At 50.3% G+C, this 23,259-nt stretch overlaps 1 protein-coding gene across 1 annotated transcript in view; it reads right to left on the minus strand.

The window, feature by feature from the left end:
* PARD6B (par-6 family cell polarity regulator beta) overlaps positions 1-23,259 on the minus strand; it is a 55,294-nt gene that overhangs the window by 15,595 nt on the left and 16,440 nt on the right. The window contains exon 2 of the mRNA XM_078613634.1: positions 9,579-9,801. Coding sequence (XP_078469760.1) covers positions 9,579-9,801 — 223 coding nt within the window. The remainder of the gene's footprint in view (positions 1-9,578; positions 9,802-23,259) is intronic.

A 23,259-nucleotide genomic window follows, 5' to 3' on the forward strand; every position in this document is an offset into this window, starting at 1 on the left:
GGAGAGGTGGGGGGGGGAGACGGTGGGAGAGGGAGGGGAGGGAGGGAGGAAGGGGAGGGAGGGAGGAGAGGGAGGGAATCGACGCTGCATGGCTCACAGACCCAACAACGGAAATCGACTTGATATCTGTAAAAAAAGAGCTTTAACGCTCATCAGATTCCTTCAGTATAAATAAATATTCTGAACGGGGTATAGGCGAGTTCAAATCCATCATCCCTCCGGGGTCGATAAAATTAGTACCATCGCGTGTGGCAATGTAAACACTGGTTGTCGTGTGGAGAGACTCGACTCCTGCCATAGGAACGAGGAATGTCCACCACCGGCTCAGGGGGGGGGGGGGGGTGGGGGGCCTGTAAACAGAAGGTGAGCTCCACGTCATCGCTCGCGCGAACGGTGTAAGTCGCTCGGGACTTCGAGCGGCAATGTGAGCTGAACTTACCATCGCACTGCGATTCTAATGAATTACGAGTGGCACTATCAAAATGTGAATTGACCATGTGTGCCCGGCCCCCCCACATGTGCTATTCGTAGCGGAACAAAATTAAAATAAAATCTCATCTCACCTCTCCTGAATACATCAAAACGCTAACGAACACGTCGCCACGGTGACAACCCACCGAAATCAAATGGGTGCGGGGGGTGTGGTTGTGGTAGGCGACAGATATTTGAAAAAAAAAATGACAACTATTTTTTTCTATTTGTTTCTTTTCTCCACGAGGAGCCTCGGTCGCGCGACTGGCTTTCCCAGCTTGTTACGGCACCTCAGCGGCTTTGCGGTGCGATAAGAGGCCGTACAGTGCTGCTGCTGCTGCTGTTGCAAAGGCGACGGCTGCGTGCAAACTGGAGCGCGGCGGCGAGTCCCCCGTTTGCCTCCGACCGAATAAAATTCAACATCTTTATTTAGACTGCAGGAAATGCGATGAGCCACGAAGCTCTTTTCTTCCACAGGTGTCCAGAATGACCCGGAAGTCGCGCAGATCTCGTCAGATCTCGGGCAGCGAGGCGACGGTCAAGCCAGGATCTCGTCGTGCCAGGCGTGGGCAACCCCGATGCACGACAGGTTGTTTGTTGTAGGCCGCTGGGCTATGTGTTGCAGTCGAAACGTCGTGAGAATTTTTTATTGTTTTAAATTTGTTTTCAAAATGTATTGCTGTGGATTTCACACCTGATGATGATTGCTTGTGTTGCAGTCGAAACGTCGTGAGATTTTTTTATTGTTTTATATTTGTATTATTTTATTATTTCCCTTCTACGTAACTTTACCAAAAGAACCAAGAATATGAATCCCTGCAGTCACGAAAGCTTTAAATCAAAATTTTTTAAAAGCTATGTTTCAAATGTTACCAGGTAAGGCCCACTGAGCGATACAGCTCTTTTTTCAGAAGCAACCTGGCCACGAATGATAGCTCAAAGAAGTGGTTTATCAAATGGCAACTCATAGGAGTAACCAAACACTCTGAACACGTGTTCATTCCAAATATGGAGGGGAAAAAAACAGACACAGAGAAAAATCCACGCGACCACAGGGGAGAGAGAGAGAGAGAGTGACACACGCAAACTCCAAATAAATAGGTGTCAGGGTCGGGTTTGAACCCACGACCTCCTGTATACCAGGGAAGGTAGTTAACATCTCCTAGCCAACGCGGCACACCACCTACATCACTGTCACGACTTTATTCGTCACGGTCAAAAGTCCAACGTGCTGAAAATGCACCTGCAGATTAATCAATTGGGAAGATGCAAAGCAACGTCTCCGCTGACTGCAAAAGCTTGGCAGGGCTCTCGCTGAAAAAGAGTCTTCAAACTCCTGCGTATAACACGCGCAATAATACAAATCACTATCGTTACAACAATTAAAATCCGTCAAAAAACCAACACAAACCAATGCTTCTGTACATCCAAGCTCTGGCCCAAAAAAAAATCTGCTGCTGAAGTCAATGTGGGACCGACGCATGGCCGCTGTTACGCAAGACCTTGCCTCCAACTCTTGACCCACCACCACCAACGCACCCCCCTGCCCCTCCCACAGCTGACGGCCGTAGGAGCGTGCGGAATGCGGCTCAGGTGAGCGTGACGTAGGGCTCGCGGAGAAAACCAGCAGCGTCTCCCAGTGACAACCGCGGCTCCGTCCACTCCTCCACCTCCCTCCACCTCCATTCCCTCCGCTCCACCACAAGCCCAGCTTCAGCCCCCCCCTCCCTTACTCACTGAAGTGTGACCAGGATGCGGTCTCACGACGACGCCAAGTTATGAAATGAAGTCGTGCGTGCGACAGGTTAAACCGGAAAGCCTGTCGGGCTTGTGAATATCTGCTTGTGTGTGCTTGCGAGCGAGCGAATGCCGGTTGTGTGTCGGCGGTGAATGAGTTTGGGCTTGCGTGATGGGGATATGTGGTGGATGAGTGGTGCGTGTGGTGTGGCCGAGTGGTTCGGGAGCGAGGTGGGCGAGTGGATGGTTGAAGTGAGTGTTTGAGTCAGCGGGTATGTGAGTGGGAAGGTAAAGGAGTAGTTGTGTAGGTGGGTGGGTAAGTGGGTTGGTAGGCGGGTGAGTAGGTGGGTTGGTTCTTGAGTGGATGAGTGGGTGGGTTATTGGGTGGGTGGTAGAGTGGGTCGGTGTTTGAGTGAGTGAGCAGGTGGCTGGTTGAGTGGGTGGATGTGGTTGAGTGAGTGATTGGGTGGTTGAGTGAGTGGGTGGTTGAGAGAGTGAGTGGGTGGTTGAGTGAGTGGGTGGTTAAGTGAGTGGGTGGTTGAGTGAGTGGGTGGTTGAGTGAGTGGGTGGTTGAGTGAGTGGGTGGTTGAGTGAGTGGGTGGCTGAGTGAGTGGGTGGTTAAGTGAGTGGGTGGTTAAGTGAGTGGGTGGTTGAGTGAGTGGGTGGTTGAGTGAGTGAGTGGGTGGTTGAGTGAGCGAGTGCCGAGTGTGTTAGCAGGTGGTGGGTTGGTGGCTTGGGGAGTGGCTGAGTAAATGGATGGCTACATGAAACGAATTGTGAGGTGGGCTGGCAAGTCAGTGAAGGAATGAGATGGTGAGTCCTTGCGTCGTGGGCCAGTTCAATTTCCAAGCGTGGACCATTGTGTGTCAATGTTGGGGACATAATTTTATAACCACCTGCACGTACGAACATTTCCTTCACACTACAACACTATTAATATCCGTATGAAATCAGACGCGGTCCTTTTGACGACACATTTAACCGCTGCTGCTACCCCATTTAGTTTTGTGCCAAATCATGCGATCGGCGGTCTCTCTCTCTCTGTCTCTCGTTGTTTCTGTACGATCGCGCTGGAGCCTTGGTAAGAACAACACGGCGCGTCGCTCTGTTCACGCCCGGCACTCGCCGCGGGGTCTCCCACGTAGCTGCGGTAAGCGGCGACGGGGCCCTCAAAACGGCAGCAGCAGCGGCGATGCAGCGGCGATGCAGCAGCGATGCAGGAGCAGTAGAAATGCAGCAGCAGCGCAGCAGCACAGCAGCAGCACTACAGCAGCAACAATGCAGTAGCAGTGATGCAGCAGCAGCAAACAGCAGCAGCACCACAGCATCAGAGATGTAGTAGCAGCAATGCAGCAGCAAACACCAGCAGCAATGCAGCAGCAGCATCAGTGATGTAGTAGCAGCATCAGCAATGTAGCAGCAGCATCCGCGATGTAGCAGCAGCAGCGATGCAGCAGCAGCAGCGATGCAGCAGCAGCGATGCAGCAGCAGCAGCGATGCAGCAGCAGCGATGCAGCAGCAGCAGCGATGCAGCAGCAGCGATGCAGCAGCAGCAGCGATGCAGCAGCAGCGATGCAGCAGCAGCAGCAGCAGCCGCCATGCAGCAGCAGCAGCCGTCAATGTTGTCGCTGGAACTTTCTCCGGCGCGTGGTTCACACCTCGCTGGGACCGAGCGATCCCCTGCGAGTGGCGCCGCGCTCCCGCAGATGAAAGATGAAACGCCGCCGGGCGATTGAAATAAAAAAAGTTAAAGATATTAATTTAAAATCGGGCGTCAAAAACGCCTTTGTCTTTTTGTCGTCGTTTTGTCTTTTTAGCCGCCTCGCGAGGGCGGGGGGGGGGGCACGCCTCCAGCTACAGAAATTCGAAAATAAAATGTCTCTCCTTGTTATTTTGGTTGCTAACGTCTGACCATGGGAATCCAGTTCGCCATGGGAGTCCAGTTCACCATGGCAGTCCAGTTCACCATGGAAGTCGTCCAGTTTACCATGCGGCTCATGAAGGACCACCGTCTCTTATATATTCACCAACAGTGCATTGCAGCTCTTGAAATATTTGCTCATATTTTTTTTTCCCCCGAATCAGAAAAAAGAAAATTGGCTCTCGTTCAACACCCGTCTTGGTTTGCCCGAAGCCCTGAGCGTGACGCTCGGTGTTTACCCCGGGAAAACTTTGGCGCAGTCTTGAGACTCGTTAATTTCAGGAGGGGGTCCTCCAACCCCCCCCCACTCCGCCCGGTAGTTGTGAGTCCTGAACCAGATGCTTTTATTTACCTGTGGGTAGCCACCTCACAGTGGCACAGCTCTTGAATGGTTCCAATTTCCCTCTCGTGGGCCCCGCCAACAATGAATTATGATCGCCTGCAAATGGCTCCGGTGCAATGCCAGTCGAGTAATATGCAAGGGAACGTTTCAGAATCGGGATGTTTGGCCAATACCCGTGACGCTGCTGGATAGTCTCACTTGTGAGTGACTCAGGTCCCCAAAAGAACAAAAAGCAGAAACATACAGGTTAAAAAACAGTGACGGCCCAATGACGAACATACGAATCAGTATTGAAAAGTGAAAAATAATGGACAAACATGAATCACCGTTAAATAATACATTCCAAAGAATGGAGTAATAAATTCCATGGTGGGGGTGGGGGGCTATTGATAGAACGCTCACAACGATGATCCAATACCCAACGCAATTCCAGTATAAAGTTGCTTCGCCCGTTTGTAACTTCAGCTTCATGGATACCGGACAAATTTGCCATGGGGGGGGGGGGGGGGTGTTCGACAAATATACTTTCCAATAAAAAGCCAGCGATGAAATAACAATTCTGCAAACATCCAAACGTTGTTTTCTCCCGACACCCCCCTCCCCAACCCCGTGAGAGTCAATTGAAAACGTGGGGAGATCCGACGGAATCGGTGCGCAAGCCGTGATCTTTCATCCTCGTTGCGACTCGTAATGCACTGCTTGCGTGACACCAGGCCTCCGCGTGTGCGTATGTGTGCCTGTGTGACACCACAACAACGAGCGGAGCGCCGGGCGGCTAAAACACAGCACAATAAGGGGCCACAGGTGGTGCATCGGCCAGTCGTCTCAGTCAGTCGACCTGTGGTACCTGGGTCTGCCCCGTGACCTCCTGCCGGCGGGCGTTCGACACTTTACGTGGTCTTAACGTGCACATGGCCTGGCACAAGCGCCGTGGTGACGTCACCGCAACTTAGTGGCGAATGGGGGTTGTTGTTGTGTGACACCAGGCCTCCGTGAATAGGAGACGAGACGTTAAATTGGCCAATGCTTTCACGCCCTCCCTGGGAGTTCTAAATTAAGAACAACCCAACGATTCACTTAAATCACCTGCTCAGGAGCTGCCAACGGAAATTGGTGCTCAAGCAGGGAAGCGGGGGTAATGTTCAACTAGATTTGCAGACTAATCTCCGGGAAACTTTAGCAAAACTGAGACTCTGGTCATTACCCTGCCACTTTTAAATTCAGCCCTCTCCCCGCAACTCCCGACCTCGCAACTCCACCCACCCCGCAACCTCACCCCCCAAATGAAAAGGAGAGAATTAATAAATAGCCAGCCAGTGTGGTTGTAAATACAACAAGAGCAACTGCCGAAACATCGCCTATTTTAGAAACATCGCCTATTTTAAACCTTATATATACACAAAGATCCCCCATATAGCCTTAACAGACTGTAGGGGCAAGTGCTGTTAGCGAGCACCTATGAAGGCCGGAACGGTATACGAGGGGGTGGGTGGCCAGCACCACGCCCGACCGCCTTTGTCTCCCCAGTGGCGATGTTTACCCACCGCACCAGGTACTCATTTGAGGCTGAGTCGACCTTGGGGAGGCCCAGGACCGGTTCAGATAATCGTCACCGCTGTTGGCCGTGAACGGGAATCGAACCCGTGTCGCCGGGTTCGTAGCGCAGCACGCTAACCGCTACACTACCGCTCCCCACTATATATACACACACACACAGTACCGTGTTCTGCTTAGATTAAAACAGAGAGACGCAACTTCATGTGAAAGTCTCATCCTTCTATTGGCTCGCCCTGGACGGGTGTTACCTATGACCCCCAATGACGGACGGATGGAGCCAAAGGGGACCATCGCCGCCGTTAATTAGCGCGAGTTGGAAAGCTTTCGAAATTAGGTGACGACGAGCAAACAAAAACGACGTCTCTCAAATCGAACTCTGACCCTACACCCCCCCCGCCTCTCCGAATCGTCGCGATTGGGGGTGCGACCACAATCAGCGGGGGTTTCTAGTTTGTCGTCGCGGCGTTTTTTTCGCCGTTGCAAACTTTCAAGTTGACTTTGTTTCAACAGGACAGGAGCAAAAAAAAAAGGGACGAGGATTAGTCTCATTCCTGCTTTGCGGCGCGTGGCTTCACCCGGCGTGCTTCCGGCTAGTACCGCGTGGTGTTGTCCGGCACGACGTCCGACGTTTCGCGCCACACGTAGAGCGGGCGGCGGGCGGGGGGGGGGGAACCGAAGAAGTTCCCAGCACCGCGGAGTGAAACGTCGGACACATCAGAGAAGAGCAAGCCCCCTTGAGAAGTGCTGACGACGAGAGACGCAGCTGCCCAAGAGCTAAGCAAGAGCTACATGACCTCAGGAATTCTGGCATTTGATGATAAACAAGCGGGGTAAATATATTGCAGACGAGATAAGAGGATGTCTGTAACGTCTCAAAACATTTTATCACTATTCTCTCGGCAGCATCACCAGCGCCAGATTATCCGTTCCAGCGAGCCGAGGGTAAACGCTTTGCTCGTGAGATTGAAACGAGGAGGAATGTTAAACCCCCTCTCTGTCATGTGTTTTTTTTATTTGCTTGTAACACATACCGTGAATAAAAACTTGCATAATGTTAACAACAACAAATCATTTACATTCTCCTTTGTAAAAATAAGAATGATAAGCACACGCATTAATAACTTAAAGCTCTTTAAAAGCACTACTGCATGAAGGCCTCTGTAAGCCGTGTCAGTCAAAGGGCTTTCTTCTAGCTCAGAACTGGTCCAGATACAACTCGCCACTAATGTTAGCGGTGGTCAAAAAATCGAGAACAGGTGGCCGGGATTTTAGCACTGCACACGAACCATCGCACCACCGTTACCACCCCAGCCACCACCTCCAGACCCCAGTTCGATACGTGGCCAGGCCTAACATGCGTGTCGAGTGACATCCGAACTGCTCCTGGGTTACCAAACCCCGTTTGGAAAGATGCACTGACCCGCTGTCGTGAAGTGTGGTCAAAGTACCCCTCTAAAGCGGCAACGCGAGTGCGCGTGAGGCCCTGCAGCCAAAATCGATTTGACAAAAGGGGGACCCGGAAATAATTATTATTATTATATATTACAGCATCTCAACCAAGTCGGGGCTATAATTAAAACGGAAATAACGGTATCCAGATTTTCTAGATCAAGGGAGAGATGCGAGCGTTGCAGGTATGTGTCGTCGTCGCCGTTCACGTTCCAACTTTACGGTTTATTTTAATTTTTTTAACGCAACTGCATTTTTTTTTCTCATCGACTCGCTCCAACCTCTCGGGATTAATTGCGGAAAACGGGGGCGGCGGGGGGGGGAGGGGGAGTGGTGACCGAAAGCCGCATTGACGGTGCCAAGCTCAGTGGCTCCGGACACGGGCCAATTACGAGCCCCATCACGTCACCCAGCAACGAGGTTTATTGAATTCCGAAAGATGACAACGTAGCGTCGGCGTGCTGCCACCGAGACAACTTGACCGCGCACACAAAGGAGGTCGTTGTGCGGCGCGCGGCGGCGAGGCCAACGACGGAGTCGCCGCAAAAAAACTTAACGTCGAGCGGCGGCAGCGGCAGCTCACGGTTGGTGGATCGCGCAAGCGAGCGGGTTCGTCACGTGACCGTGCGGCGTCTCTTGAATGAAGACGACGCTCCGCGCCAGGCGCTCAATTTAAGGCTCGGTTGGCGTGGCGGATGCCCAGGACCGGTTCAGATATTCGCCGCAGTTTCTCGACCGTGAGCGGGAATCAAACCGAGGTTCTTGGGTTCGTAGCGCGGCGCGATAACCGCTGTTGCAATCGCACCCCGCACGGACACACTGTTTTATAAAGATCTCCCGTATTTGCCTTCCACAGGCTGTTTGGGGCAAGTGCTGTTAGCTCGCACCTATTAAGGCCAGCACAGCACACAAAGGAGGTGAGTGGCCATTGTCAAGCCCTGGCCACCGTTGTCTCCCCAATTACCATTTAAGGCTGAGTTGACCTAGGGGAGGGTCCAGGATCGGACCTCGCCAAAGTCAACACTGCTTTACAAAGACAAAGATACCCCACATAAGCCTTTAACAGGCTGTTAGAGCAAGTGCTGTTAGCTTCACACCCACAAAATAACAAAGACCCCCCATGTAGCCTTAACAGACTGCAGGGGCAAGTGCTGTTTGCGAACACCTATGAAGGCCGGGGGTGGGGTGGCCAGCAACAGCCGTCGTCATCATCTCCCTCGTGGCTAATGTTTACACAACGTGCCAGGGTACTCTTTGGAGGTCGTGTCCAACTACACCCACACACACACACAGAGAGACACCGTGTCTCACAGCGGCTTCGGCAACATTCGCCCCCGAAATAACACGCGTGCGTGATTCATTTCTAAGCCGCCATTAAACACGGGAGAGCAAGAGTTGTCCCTTTTTAGCTGCAAACAAAACTCTTGTTTTTGCGATCGTGGCCGGGGATTGGACATGAAAGGGATTAGTAGGGGCGCCAAGGTGACCCGCGGACTGGATTTTGTGACTCAGCACGGCCACTGGCCGATGACCAAATCACCGGTACAGCACGCACCGGATCTCACCAGATCTCAGAAGCCAAGCAGCGTTTTGAGCCTGAATGAGTAACGGATGAATGGATGGATCGTTGGGCAATATTATTTTTTCACTTCACCATAACATATTTTCACTGTACCGTATTATTTTTTCACTTTACCGTATTCTTTTTTCCCTTCACCATATTATTTTTTCTTCACTTTACCAAATTATTTTTTCACTATACCCTATTATGTATTTACTTTACCATATTACGTATTCACTTTACCATATTACGTATTCACTTTACCATATAATTTTTTCTCTATACCATATTATTTTTTCACTCGACCATATAATTTTCTCACTATGCCACATTATTTTACTATACCATATTATTTTTTTCACTCTACCATATTCTTTTTTCATGAAACCGTATTATTTTTTCACTATGTGATGTGATTTTAGAGCTTTAAGATATGACGATGCTGCCGTCGGGCCGCGTGACTCTCCCCCCTCCCCCCCCTTGCCCCCCCCACCACCCCTCCCCCCCCCCCACCACCCACGACGCCGTCACTGACTCGCCTTTTCGCTGGAGGATGACACGGAGGAGCGGCGCGGCGGTGGACAGCGCCTTGAGGTAGTTGTCGTCGTTGTTGATGGGCAGCAGGTCGCCGTGCACGTCGGCGTAGCCCACCAGCAGCTCGGCGCTCGGCGCGCAGTGCACGAGGCGCAGCAGCTCGTAGAACTCGTCGTAGCAGCTGGGCCGCGAGCGCGCCAGCGAGAAGCGGCGGAACTCCGCCTCGAACTACGCAAAGGCGGGGGGGGGGGGGGGATGACAGTCAGATGGAGAGGGACGGCAGACGAGAGACTAAGAGGGACGCTGAGCTAGTGGTGCATGCAGGTGTGTACGTTGAACTTCTTTCGCGCCGTACGCAGCCAACCGCGCCAATCGGAGGTGCAGGGGCAGCGGCGCCGACGACCACGCGATTTCAAACCGGCGGATGGCATCGCCCCAAGTCGATCGTTTGCGCTCGCGAGTCCGAGTACGCGCGTAGAACCCAGTGCAGAGGTCGCAACCGGGTACCCGATACCCGTACCCTACCCGATACCCGGTTACCCGTACCCGGCCAGGTACGGGTACCCGTTTGCGACCCTGATGAGGCCGGGTATGGGTACGGGTAGGCCGTGAGTCACTGGTGAGTAACCGTTTGTCACTCATTTCCCAACGTCTTGTCTCTTCTCACAATTCAAGTTCCTAGAATCAACCCACCCGCGCCTGCAACATGGCTTCATCCCAGAGGTCGCAGTCAGGTACCCGATACCCGTACCCGGTCGGGTACGGGTAACCGTTTGCGACCCTGGTGCGGCCGGGTACGGGTAAGGAATCAAAACCCGTTTGCGACCTCTGACCCAGTGTGACGACGGAAGACGACCAAGGGGATCCACACAAAGAGGGCCTCTCTCTCTCTGGGTGAGCCTGGTGGCCGGGCCGGCTCAGCGGTAAGGGCGAGAGCGGCTCGCGATTGCGATAGTTGCGAGTTTGCATCCTGGTCGGCGAGGTTGACCCAATCGCCAGTGTTCACAGCACGGAGAGGCCAGGGAGGTTGACCAATTCTCAATCTACTCGGGGCTGGCCTCTCTCTCTCGCTCTCAGTCTCTGCTAAGACCGTTGCTCAAAACGCCCCGCTGTTATTCACTTCTTCTCTGTAAGGTCACAGCGTTCTTGACGAATGGTGTTCAAGGTCTTTTTGTTTTCATATATGTATAAAACATAAAGATTGATTGATCAGTTGAAATCGCTCAGGTTTCTAATTCGTGGCACGCAATTTGCGCGTGCGAGAATCCATTCGTTACGATTATGCAAATTGTATGCAGAAGATAAAATGTATAAGCTAATTAGGCGTGTCATTATTTTATCTACCACCCACCACTACACCACTCGCGAGTAATAATTGTGTGCAAAGAGTATGCAAAGTGAGCCACTAATGGTTCTTTAAATGCTATTAAATAAACGTAGGCTGGCACATGCGAAGGTTCCACTTACTTAGGCTAACGAAGCGACCACAACATTTTTGCGATTTAAAGCTTTCGTGACTGCAGGGATTCATTTCTTATTATTTCCCTTCTACGTGACTTTACCGAAAGAACCAACAATATGGACCACAAAATTGTAAAAAAAAAAAATACTGAAATTAAAAGTGGAACAATATGAAATGGTAAAAACTGGCCGGATTTATTTTACATTCTCAATTCAAATCACGACCCCCAAAATTGACAATTCATCGATTCGCTTGTGAATCATTGACGTGCTAAGTTAGAAAGTCCCACACTTTAGTTCAATGAGACCTAGACTTTGGGCGGCAGGGTGGCGCAATACTTCGACTCGTATGTTCGTACGTTGAACTTCGTTCGCGCCGTACGTAGCCAACCATAATAATCGGAGGTGCTGATCATAGCAATGATACTGAAAAGCTATAATGCCAACTAAAAAATAATCACGCCAACAAAGAGAAATTACATCTAACTAGCCACAGGCATCCTCCAAGTGACACAATGACCAGTTACTTGCGTCTCACGGCAAGGAAGGCCTAGGTTCGATTCCCGACTAGGGTATCCATTATCTCTGGAGTTTGTATGTTCTCCCCCCTGTTCTGCATGGGTTTCTTCCAGCTTCTCAAGTTTCCTCCCATTGCTAACAAACCCTTAAATGTACCCAGTATTGGCAAACACATTCCAGTGCTGAAAAAAAGACCTGATGCTTAGTCAATTGGCGTTAATGGATTGAAAACTCATTTATCGAGACCTGGTTTTTGTGTTTAGTTTATTTCTTTCCCCCGCACGTCCGATGAGCACGGTTGGCCACGTACAGTGCGAAAGAAATTCAGCGTACAAACAAAGAAGTTCAACATACATCCAAAGAAGTTCAACATACATCCAAATAAGTTCAACATACATCCAAATAAGTTCAACGTACATACAAAGAAATTCAACGTACTTACAAAGAAGTTCAACATACAAAGAAATTCAACGTACATACGTAGTAACATCGCCCCCCCACCGAAAAATATTTGGCAGGACCCTCCTGAACAAAACGAGTCTTGAGACTCAATGTAAAAAATGTACACAAGCGTAATAAAAATTTTTTTTAAATCATCTCTGTCAAGGAAGCCCTAGGTTCACAACATGTGCTCCGAATAAAAAACATCACGGCATAAAATAAAGAAGAATATCAACTTAACAGAACATAAGGCACAAATATAAGTAAGAAAGGCACTGTATTCTTAGCACAAGATTAAAAGATTATAAGCAAACGGCTCTTATTTTGTAAACACACACCAAGGGCTTTGTGCTCCAGTCTGACACGAGTTGAGTGAATAACAACGAGAGGGAGAGAGGACGACTGAGGCCACGAGGAGGAGGAACAACACACACAGGAACGCAGCCACGCGGGAAGCCAGCGCTCCATCCCTGCGGCACCTCCAAGCTCTGCAGACCTCTAAATACACATGGAGGTGTTATCAGCCATTTAATGAGTATTTACATGTGGGGAGGAAACCGGAGCGCCCGTATGACAACCCAACACAAATGCAAGGGGGCAACACTCTATCCCCATACAGATGGAACAGATGGGCGTCCACTTTTGCTGTACTGCTTTCTCCTGGCGAGCGAGGGTATGCCACCCGTTCAACGCCAGCAGGAAGAAAGTTTGTCAACATCTGTGTGCGGTGATCTCCACCCCCCTCGCTGGTGCTGCTGCTGCCTCAACAGCTCTGGATTACAGGCAGCCACGTGTGTAGTCACCACCACCACCAACAACAACAACACCACCACCACCACCACCAACACCGGCCCAGCAATGAGATTGGAGCGGTGGCGCAGTGCTCGACCGAAGCCAACATCACGAGTTCAGGCTCGCGCCGCACACGCCGTGCCAAGCACCGAGTGGTTCCTTATGGCAAAAGAATAGCAAGATAAAAACGATAGTCACGTGTAAAAAATAAAAAGTGTGTGTACGTGCATGACTGGCCGAGGCGGCGGGACAGACTTGCAAAGCTTGCAAACTCTTCCCTTTGTCGAGAAACGCTGCACACATTTATCTCCATTTAAACTATAGCCACAAATGTTTGTGAGACCCGAGACTATACAACAACAACAACAATCACCATTTACAGCCTCTTTGTAAATTCAATGTCTGGGCGCAGGCTTCGTGCGCACGTGCGGTGCCGCTTGGAGAGCGGTACTTTGACCACACTTCACCACGGCTAGTCACTGCATCTTGCCGAACGGGGTTCGGTAACCCAGGAGCAGTTCGGATGTCACTCGACACGCATGTTAGCCCTGCCCGGGTATCGAACTGGGGTCCGGAGGTGGTGGCTGGGGTGGTAACGGCGGTGCGATGGTTCGTGTGCAGTGCTAAAATCCCGGCCACCTGTTCTCGATTTTTTGACCACCGCCTACATCAGTGGTGAGTTGTATCTGGACCAGTCCTGAGCTAGAGAAAGCCCTTTGACTGACACGGCTTACAGAGGTCTTCATGCAGCAGTGATTTGACAGAGCTCTAAGTTATTCATGTGTGTGCTTCTCACTATTATGACTGTTACAAAGGAGAAAATTTAAATCACTTGGTTGAGATATCACGCCACACGGATGTGAGCCCCGGCTTGGTATCGAACTCGGGTCGGAGGTGGTGGCTGGGGTGGTGCAATGGTTCGCGCGCAGTGCTACGAATCCAGCGCCTCGAGTTCCACTTCGAGCCACGTCTAACATCAGTGGCAAGTGATATCTGAAAGGGTCTTGCTTCCACCCACCCACCCACCCACCAACCCACCCACCAACCCACCCACCCGCCAACCCACCCGCCAACCCACCCACCAACCCACCCACCAACCCACCCACCCGCCAACCCACCCACCCGCCAACCCACCCACCCGCCAACCCACCCGCCCACCCGCCAACCCACCCGCCCACCCGCCAACCCACCCGCCCACCCGCCAACCCACCCGCCCACCCGCCCACCAACCCGCCCACCCGCCAACCCACCCGCCCACCCACCAACCCACCCACCAACCCACCCACCCACCAACCCACTCACACACCAACCCACCCACACACCCCATCACCCAAAGAAGCTCCCACCCGTGTCACTCATAATGCAAACAATGACACATTAAATTTCGATTTAAAACTTTCGTGACTGCAGGGATTGATCTTCTTGGTTCTTTCGGTAAAGTCACGTAGAAGGGAAATAATCAAATAATAAAAATACAAAACAAAAAAAAATTCTCACGACGTTTCGACTGCAACACAAGCAATCATCATCAGGTGTGAAATCCACAGCAACAAATTTTGAAAAAAATATAAAACAATAAAAAATTCTCACGACGGTTCGTCTGCAACACAAGCAATCATCATCAGGTGTGAAATCCACAGCAACAAATTTTGAAAAAAATATATAAAACAATAAAAAATTTTCACGACGTTTCGACTGCAACACAAACATAATAAAATAATTACTATTTCCCTTCTACGTGACTTTACCGAAAGAACCAAGAAAATCACACATTAATAATAATCGTCAGCTATATTTAATTCCCGTCTTGAAAACTCACCTCTTTAAACTGGCCTTTCCTCTGCTACCCCCCCCCCCCCGCCGGCTAGTTCCGGCCGTGTACCCTGCAGGGTTCTGTTTATTCGCCAACCTCCATACACGGTGGGAGGGCATTGGCATCTACGGATAAAACGGGGCCCATTCACAGACGTCAATTATCAAATTGTAAATGTTGTGGTTTCACGCTTCAACACACCGGTGGGCTAAAGCAGTGAACTAATTGTCTTTTGTCAATGTGACACTTTTTTACTGATTGGCCGTGTCGGGTGGTGGAGGGTTACGACACATTTATAAATAACGCGATCTAAACCCAAAAACGTTGATTATGAATATTATTGTTATTGTTGTTTTAAAAAAAAGCTACAGGTGTGCTAACTGCAGTCAAGTGCCAGCTTAGGCGCAATTTACGCTCAGATCTTCACACACACAGACCAATGCCTCGGGTGGCGAAGGAAGATGAGCCGGGCATTTCGCTGCAGGTGGCGCCCGCATAAGTTTTGAGACAATGAGACTGCTGGCGGCGACGCCGCTTTTCCGCTTAAATCTGAAGGGAAGAAATGCCTAGAAAATAAAAAGATTGGACAATCCGAATTATTTTATTTTTGCAAATCGAGCGGCGCCAAAACCCACTGTCGTCAACCCCCGTGGGAAGTTGCCGTTGGGAGTTTTTCGCGCTCACGAAGAAAATGCCAAGGCCGAACTTGAGAATGAAAAGCAACATCCTGATATGGCGTAAGGGGAGAGCCCTCATTCAGCAGTGGATTGACAAGGGGGGGTAGGGGGGTGATTGCTCTTCAAGCAATCAACATCCGAGCGGAAATGACTCCGAGTCAAAGGTACGGGCAAATGACGCGAAGTGAAAAAAAATCTCAGCCCTCTCTCAAGAGGCAGCCAGTCACCGTCGTATAAACTGTCAATCATTAATAGCTAGGGGGCAGGTGGACCGACAGAAAGTTTGAGGAAGAAGAAAAAAATGTGACACGGATCATTAACGCCGAACGAGCGCGGCTCCAAAGGTTAGGGCTCCGAAAATTTGTATTCGTCGATGGCAGAAGTTTTCGGCCGCCCGCCCGCCCCGATTCTCAAGCCTCGGTCTTTGACCCTCGCACGCTTGGGTGAGCACCGAAACATCGAGGGCCATTCCATCCCAGCGGCCCTCGCGGTTATGACGTGATCTCGTCGCTCCGTCTCATCGGTGAGACGTCCTCTCGGGGCCCGCGTCCCGTCCCTTGGGCTGCCACTCCGTGATAAATGTTTGACCAGCGTCCCTTCTCCCCGTGATGTTTGTACGTTGAGCTGCTTTGCGTAAGCCAACCGTGCTAATCGGGCGGTGCGGGGGGACGTGTCCTGCCCAAGCTCCGCTTTACTTTTCTCAATAGTTTGATGATGCGATTTAAACAGCGCTGTGGACAATGAAACAAGGCTTTGGAAACATCAAAAAAAGTTAAAACTCTTACTTTTAGTTTGAACACTTTGCAGGATTATACTGCCAGACTTGAGTAAAGATAACAAGAATCAATAAGTGCAACTGATTAAAGAGGCATAGAGAGCAGTGCATGCTTGGAATTTGAGACATCTACTCAGGTACCCATGGAGCCTCAACCTCGATTAGCACGGTTAGCTACGTACGATGCGAAAGAACTTCAACATTCATACTACACTATACACTACACTATTATACACTGTACTATATACTACAATACATGCAACACTACTACAGTAGATCATGGATTATCCAGTGGCTTCGGGGGGCACAGGATTTTCAAAAACGCCGGATAATCACTCCATCATTATTATTTAGAAGAGCTTATTTTTGCACATTCTTGCATATTGTTTTTTAGCTGTTGTGTTTTCTTAGTGTTTTAAATTCCTTTACTAGATTAAATTGCCATAAATAAAAAGACTAAAAAATATCCTACTGCAAAAAGTTACCGTATTTACTGTACCGTACTTACCACTCCAATCTCGAAGACTCTGCATGGGGTGATGTACATTACGTGCGATACTGTAATTGTTTTCGTTGTATGTAGTGTATAATGTACTGTATATAATATTTAACACTGAAATCAAGCAAAGCTACTTTTTTTTTGCCAAGCACACGGGGTGTCGATCACGGGACTTGGTAGCAGCCTTTGGAGCGGGTTTTGCCGGTTTCGCCGGATTGGGTCGGGACCGCCGGATGATGATGTTGATAATGTTGCAAGCAGCCGGATAATCGCATGCTGGTTAATCGATGGTCAATTCAACAGCCAGCATCCACCCCCTCAAACTGGCACTACTGTTCTGTCTCGTTCCCAGTTTTATCCCAAATGGGCTCTCGCTGTCAATCAACCTTCTCTACACTTGAGAACTCAACAACTCTGTCCGTTGCGAGTCTGATGGTCTTCATGCAAGCTTACGAGTCTCCCTACTTGTGTCCGCAGGGTCTCCATGCGAGTCTACGTGCAGGTTGGCGATCACAAGCGGCTATGCGAGTCTCACCGGCTCACCCTATGAACGTACGTGGTCCAGAGGTCACAACCGGGTACCCGATACCCGTACCGTACCTGATACCCGGCTACCCGTACCCAGCCGGGTACGGGTACAGGTAGCCGTTTGCGACCCTGGTGCGGCCGGGTACGGGTACGGGTAGGCCGTGAGTCACTGGCGAGTAGCCGTTTGTCACTCATTTCGGGTAGGGTACGGGTACGGGTAGGGAACGGCTACCCGTACCCGGCCGGGTACAGGTACCCATTTGCGACCCTAGTGCGGCCGGGTACGGGTAAGGAATCAAAACCCGTTTGCGACCTCTGACGTGGTCTCTACGCGAAGGCTACGTTTCTCCGTGCAAGGCTGTGGTGACGACCAAGACTGAGATCGTCCCAGTTGATGGACGGATGGAGCCTCGATTCAAACCCCCCTCGAACGTGAGCGGTGCCAGCTCAGCACTCCTGATGCCCCGAGTCACTTCGAACTGGCTGGCATTGCTTTTAAAAGGCCGCGTCTGATTAGCACAATAAACAACGTCCCGCACCCCAACTCTCTCTCTCTGCACTCCGAGCGATTTCACAATGAAATGTAAAAAATAAATCGTTCAGCCGTTTCCAATATAAACCGTAAAAAATAACAAAGAAAAGCTTCTTCCGCAGTCCTTACATCACACCGACACAACACCAACAACAAATCAAAAGCCCATACCACTGTTTGTTTGCGCGCATGTGTATGTGTGTGTGTCTGTCTTCGACTCAGCCTCAAATGAGTACCTGGTGCGATGTGTAAACATCGCCACTGGGGAGACAAAGGCGGTCGGGCGAAGTGCTGGCCACGCACCCCCTCGTGTACCGTGCCGGCCTTCAAAGGTGCTCGCTAACAGCACTTGTCCCAACAGTCTATTAAGGCTATACGGGGGATCTTTGTACTTGTCTTTCTTTGTGGGTAGCGGTAGTGTAGCGGTTAGCACGCTGCACTACTAAACCTGGCGACCCGGGTTTGATTCCCGTTCACGGCCAACACCGGTGACGATAATCTGAATCGGTCCTGGGCCTCCCCTAGGTCGACTCAGCCTCTGAGTACCTGGTGCGATGTGTCGTCAACATCGCCACTAGGGACACAAAGGCATGGTGTTGGCCACCCACCCTTCATGTGCCGTGCCGGCCTTCAAAAGCGCTCGCTCACAGCGCTTGCCCCAACAGTCTGTGTTAGGCAATATGGGGGAAGGGGTGGGGAGTATCATTTTTTATCTGTCTCCGTGTGTGTGTGTTTATTTCACTGCTTCTCGGTCAATATTAACACTCGGAAGATGACATTTTCAGCGAGCGCGCCTGTCAAGGGATGAATGCGTCGCACGGAAGCATCTTGGAAGATTAGAAATAAATTAAAACTAATGGTGAGCATTTTTTTTTTAGGTTTGCAAGCACGCGTGTGAGCGATGCACCGACACGTTTTTTTTTGTCAAAACTATTTTTTTTAACGCAAACAAAATAAAAGCTCGCTCGATGTCAGGCCGGAGCACGCCGCCGTGATGCGGCGTCGATTCGCCAACGATTTGCCATTCGTCATGGCCAAAGCGACGGCGCAAACGCGCAACGGCGGAATAATGAACACGGAGGTGAGAGATGAGTGGCCGTGATAGGTTAAGCGGAAGCAAGTTTGGTCGGGGGGGGGGGGCTGCCGCTTGCGTTTAAATGCCGCCACGCGGACCAACGATTTCCCGTACGCCCGCAAGGAAATAGGGACCCCCCCCCCCTCGGATTTTAACGAGCTTTTTATCTTTTTTTGGGAACGATCGAAAAGTAACCCCCCACGGGTTTCTTGATTTTCCCCGTCTGCTCGGCCGCGTATTTTCGGGCCGTACCGCGCGTCGCTTGACGCTGTCACCCCACACGCTCGGGGGAGGCTTCTGCGCTCGCCGAAATCAGTTCCCTCAAGGCGCTCCGGGGCACAGTTTCTTACGTCCGCTCAGGAAAGCCTCCCGGCTCAACACTCGTTTCAAGGAGGGCTCTGCCAGGTTTTCGTAGTAGGGGATGGGGTGGGTTAGGGGGGTCACGTGACGTTGCCGTGATGCTACATGTGAAATTCCCAATTGAGTAATTCGCAGGTACATTTGCAGCTTCGATACCACGTACATCGGATGCTTTTTTAGCGATGGAAGGGAGCCAGTGAACCCGGAGGAAACCCACCCACCTGCTAACCCACGTGCCCTGAAACGTCGGACATCGTGCCAACAAAAACAAAACACCACGCGCGTACACGGGGCAACGCAGGCGCAAGCAGGCCACCCTGGCAAATCCAGGTCTCTCTTGCGAAATAGCACCCTATACCCATCCCCTCGAGTTCAGCGAAATAAACTCGAAAGCACGACGACCCACGCAACCGTGTTTATCGCAATCTTTTCTTTGAACAGGCCAAACGTCGGCGTGTCTCCCCCCACCACCCCAAGCACGGCACGGGGTGTTCCGTGTTGGGTTGGCCGTGAGAAAATAAATGGCGAGAATTCCACGTTGCTGTGGACGTGGGATACTTTGCGTCATGCAAGCGGTCGTTGTTGACTTGTCGACGAAGCGGTACTCATCTTATCCATTTCAGCGGGATGATGACGATCATCATGATGATGATGCTGGCGACGATGGTGGATAATAATTATGGTGATTGTTAATGCACAGACCTGTTTGTCAATCCACTGCTGGATGAGGGCCTCCCAATGCCGTGCGGGTCGTGGTGGTGTTATATGACCGTACCTCACCACACCAGTCAGTGCATGCGGGCCAAGGCAGACAACATAAGACATAGGAGCATAGCGGCACAGTACAACAGTGGGCTTTGCTGCACTGCTCTCTGCTGGCTACCACGCACAACACAGTCCCCTAGCCGCCCATGACAACCTGGCTTGCATCACAGTGGTCGTGCCCATGCAATGACTATCCAGGCTAAAACCGGCTTAGCTGTCGAGATGTGACATGATGGGGCGGATTCCGGGCAGTTTGGTTGCAGGCTAAAGCTTTTCATTAACGCGTGGAAAATCACAGCGGAGCCAATTCTCGCAAAAGATTGCATGTTACATAAGGATTGGACTCTGTGTTTATGTCACACAAAGGTAATGGCCTTCGTGTTTCGAATTTTTCCACTCCCCGACTCCTGCTGCTCACGCACAACATCTATTCTCACCGTGCGGTTGTATTCCTCGGATGTACATTGTTAACATTCCCGGCAAAGTCGTCATCTAAATCACTTTGTGTCAGACCTTTTTATTCATCTGCAAGCTGGCATTGTGCAAATCCACTGCCGATTCGTTTTCGTTTAGTTTGTTATCGCGTTCTTCGATTGGCACTCGATGTACCACACAGGACCCACCATCGTGACCTCTGTTTAACACGTAGGCTTTCGCGACCAATATTATCAATAAGAGGTTTTTTTTTTCTGGTTATATCGTTCAAATATAATGCAATATAAATATGAAATATGTACTCTCCAACACACCGCTGTGCTGTACTAGTATGACTTACATAGTTACCCCGTGGTGGTTACTAGTTATGTAGTTATCCCGTTGTGGTCGTAGAATAAACGTGTTCCCTCCTGGATTTGTGTGTCTCTCAAGTGAACCCACTACACTAGTAACGAATTGGCAAGTTTTGTTTACGTGACGAACCTTGCTAATCGGCTGTGTCGGGTGGTGGCGGGTTTAGCGACACATTTACATTTACGCGATCTAACCCCAAAAAAACCCTCTATCGTGGATTGTGACCGCTGCTTAAAATCCAATCGCACGTCACTGGACGCAAGGAGAAATCCACATTGGGGCCCTCTCCATCCCTCATGTCTCTCTTGGCAAATATGCGTTTTGCTACTGGTAGGAACCCACTGGTTCCACCAGCCCACAGGGGATTATTGTGTCCGTTCATCGTGCAGGGAGGGGCTGGGTGGGGAGGGTGGGGCTGGGTGCGGGGTAGAAGGGGTGGGGCTGGGTGGGGAGGGGCTGGGTGGCGAGGGGCTGGTCACCCCGTGGTGCCCTTATAAAACTCAACGTTTAACCTACTCACGTCGGCCATATTTGCGGAATACACCACGCCGCCGTTGACCCTGGCCATTGACCGAGCAACCCAACGTTCCTAACAGCTCCCTCCGCAGGAATGTGTTAAAGCTAATTCATGAGCCTCGACGTCATAAACCCAAGGAGCCAACGGTGTCCACCTAATTGCCGTTTAACTAGGCCGAGAAGAGGATCTGGAATAGGTGACAAAGCCTTCGGCCGTTGGAGCACCACCAGCGTTTTGGAACAACCTCGTTTCCTCCCCCTTAACATCGTAAACCTTCCTTCAAAAATAATATCCTGAAGCAGGTTTGTGCTGGATACGACCGCATTGGCAAATGTGATTTGTAACGTCGATCCTTACCCGTGTCTATCGATAGTTCGATTTTAACGTGCAACTTTATTGAGGGACTACGACTGTGTGTTGTCTTGCTGTGTGCTCTGGTGTTGTTGTTTTGCTGCCTTGCTCCAAGCTTGCAATTAGTGCTGACAAATCGGCAGTAATTTATGTGCTTGTGCACTTCGTACGTTTAATATTTTTATTATTTATTCATAGTGACTTGCTTACCGTGTCTGTATGTTGCACTCCAATTGTTTTTTTTTGCTCCGTATTGTTTGTCGTTGTTGTAACTCGCTGACCCCATGCCCATATTGCACATCTGTGAAATAAAGAGCTTCATAGCTCATCGGATTCCTCTTCCAGTCTAAATAGAGATCCTGATTATGAAATCGTTACATATGCCTTCATCATCATCATCATCGACGCATTATCCATCCACTGATGGACAAAGGCCTCATCATTAATTAACACAACGGTAGCCACTCATGCAAGGCTTTTAATATGAACCACACACAGAGAGGTGGCTGGGGGGGTGGCTTGTCGGTTCATGATGGCTGTGACACCAAGCCAGCATCACGGACAGGCTGGGTTCGTAGCCAGCTGCTCTCTGTCTGCGTCATGAAACCGGCTTTTCAGGTATAATGAGTTCATGGTCTCAGCCTGATTTTTTGTATTCTACCAGGTAAGACCCACTCAGCTGTAAAGCTCTTTTTCAGAAGCGAACTGACCATCACAAATGATAACTAAACAAAGAGGGCTCTCACCATCACGTGATTCTAAATGTGAACGTCAAAACTGGAGGACCCAGAGAAAGATCCACGCGACCACGGCGAGAGAGACACGCAAAACTCCAAATATACAGCAGGCGTCAGAGTCGGGATCGAACCTAGGACGTCCTGCATACCATCTCGCCACCATGGTGCCCCTAATTATTTTAGCTCATGAACATCAACTCGTATCATTTGCTTTATCTCCAAAGTGGACGTCTTCCTTGGTGTGGCCTCTCTCTTGGCTGTCACTCTGTCACCAAACTTACCAAGTGACCATCATTATTATCATCATCATCTCATTCTACCCATGTGTCCAACCCACCCACGATTGAGTCTCATGAAATTCCAATGAACCCGGGTGACCTGAGTTCAATTCCTGGTTACGGCTAACATCAGTACTGAGCATTATCCGAATCAGTTCAGGGCCACCTGAACTGATTCGCACTGACCCGGGCCTGGTGAAGTATGGTCAAATATCCCACACAACCAGTGCAGTTTATGGAGGCCCTCATCCAGCAGTGGATTGACAAAAGGTATGTACAAGTATAATGCAAAGCCGTGAGTGAGCGAGATAGTGTAAGGACAGTCAATGAGAGGAGCCAACCTTATTGAATTTTGAGAAGGGTTTATACAAGCTGAACCATTTATAGATACCAGAAGCCAACGACAGGATGAAATAATGTTTTTTTGGGTTAAATCGCGTGAATATAATATAACTATTTTTCATTTCACCAGGTAAGGCCCACTGAGCTGTATAGCTCTTTTTCAGAAGCGACCTGGCCACAAATGATAGCTGAACGAAGTGTCTTATCACATGGAAATGTATAGCAGCCAAATACTCTGAACGTGTGACGTTGATTCTCAATGTGGAGGGAAAAACCAGAGGACCCGGAGGAAATTCAAAGCGGCCACGAGAAGAGAGAAATGCAAACTCCAAATATATAGCCGGCGTCAGGGTCGGGAACAAACCCCCGAGCACCTGCATACCAGGCGAGGGAGTTAACATCTCACTACCGCGGCACTTGCTGACGAATCCATAC

The sequence above is a fragment of the Lampetra planeri genome, chromosome 42 (genome assembly GCF_965212315.1).
Source record: "Lampetra planeri chromosome 42, kcLamPlan1.2.h2, whole genome shotgun sequence".
NCBI classification, from domain to species: Eukaryota; Metazoa; Chordata; class Hyperoartia; order Petromyzontiformes; family Petromyzontidae; genus Lampetra; species Lampetra planeri.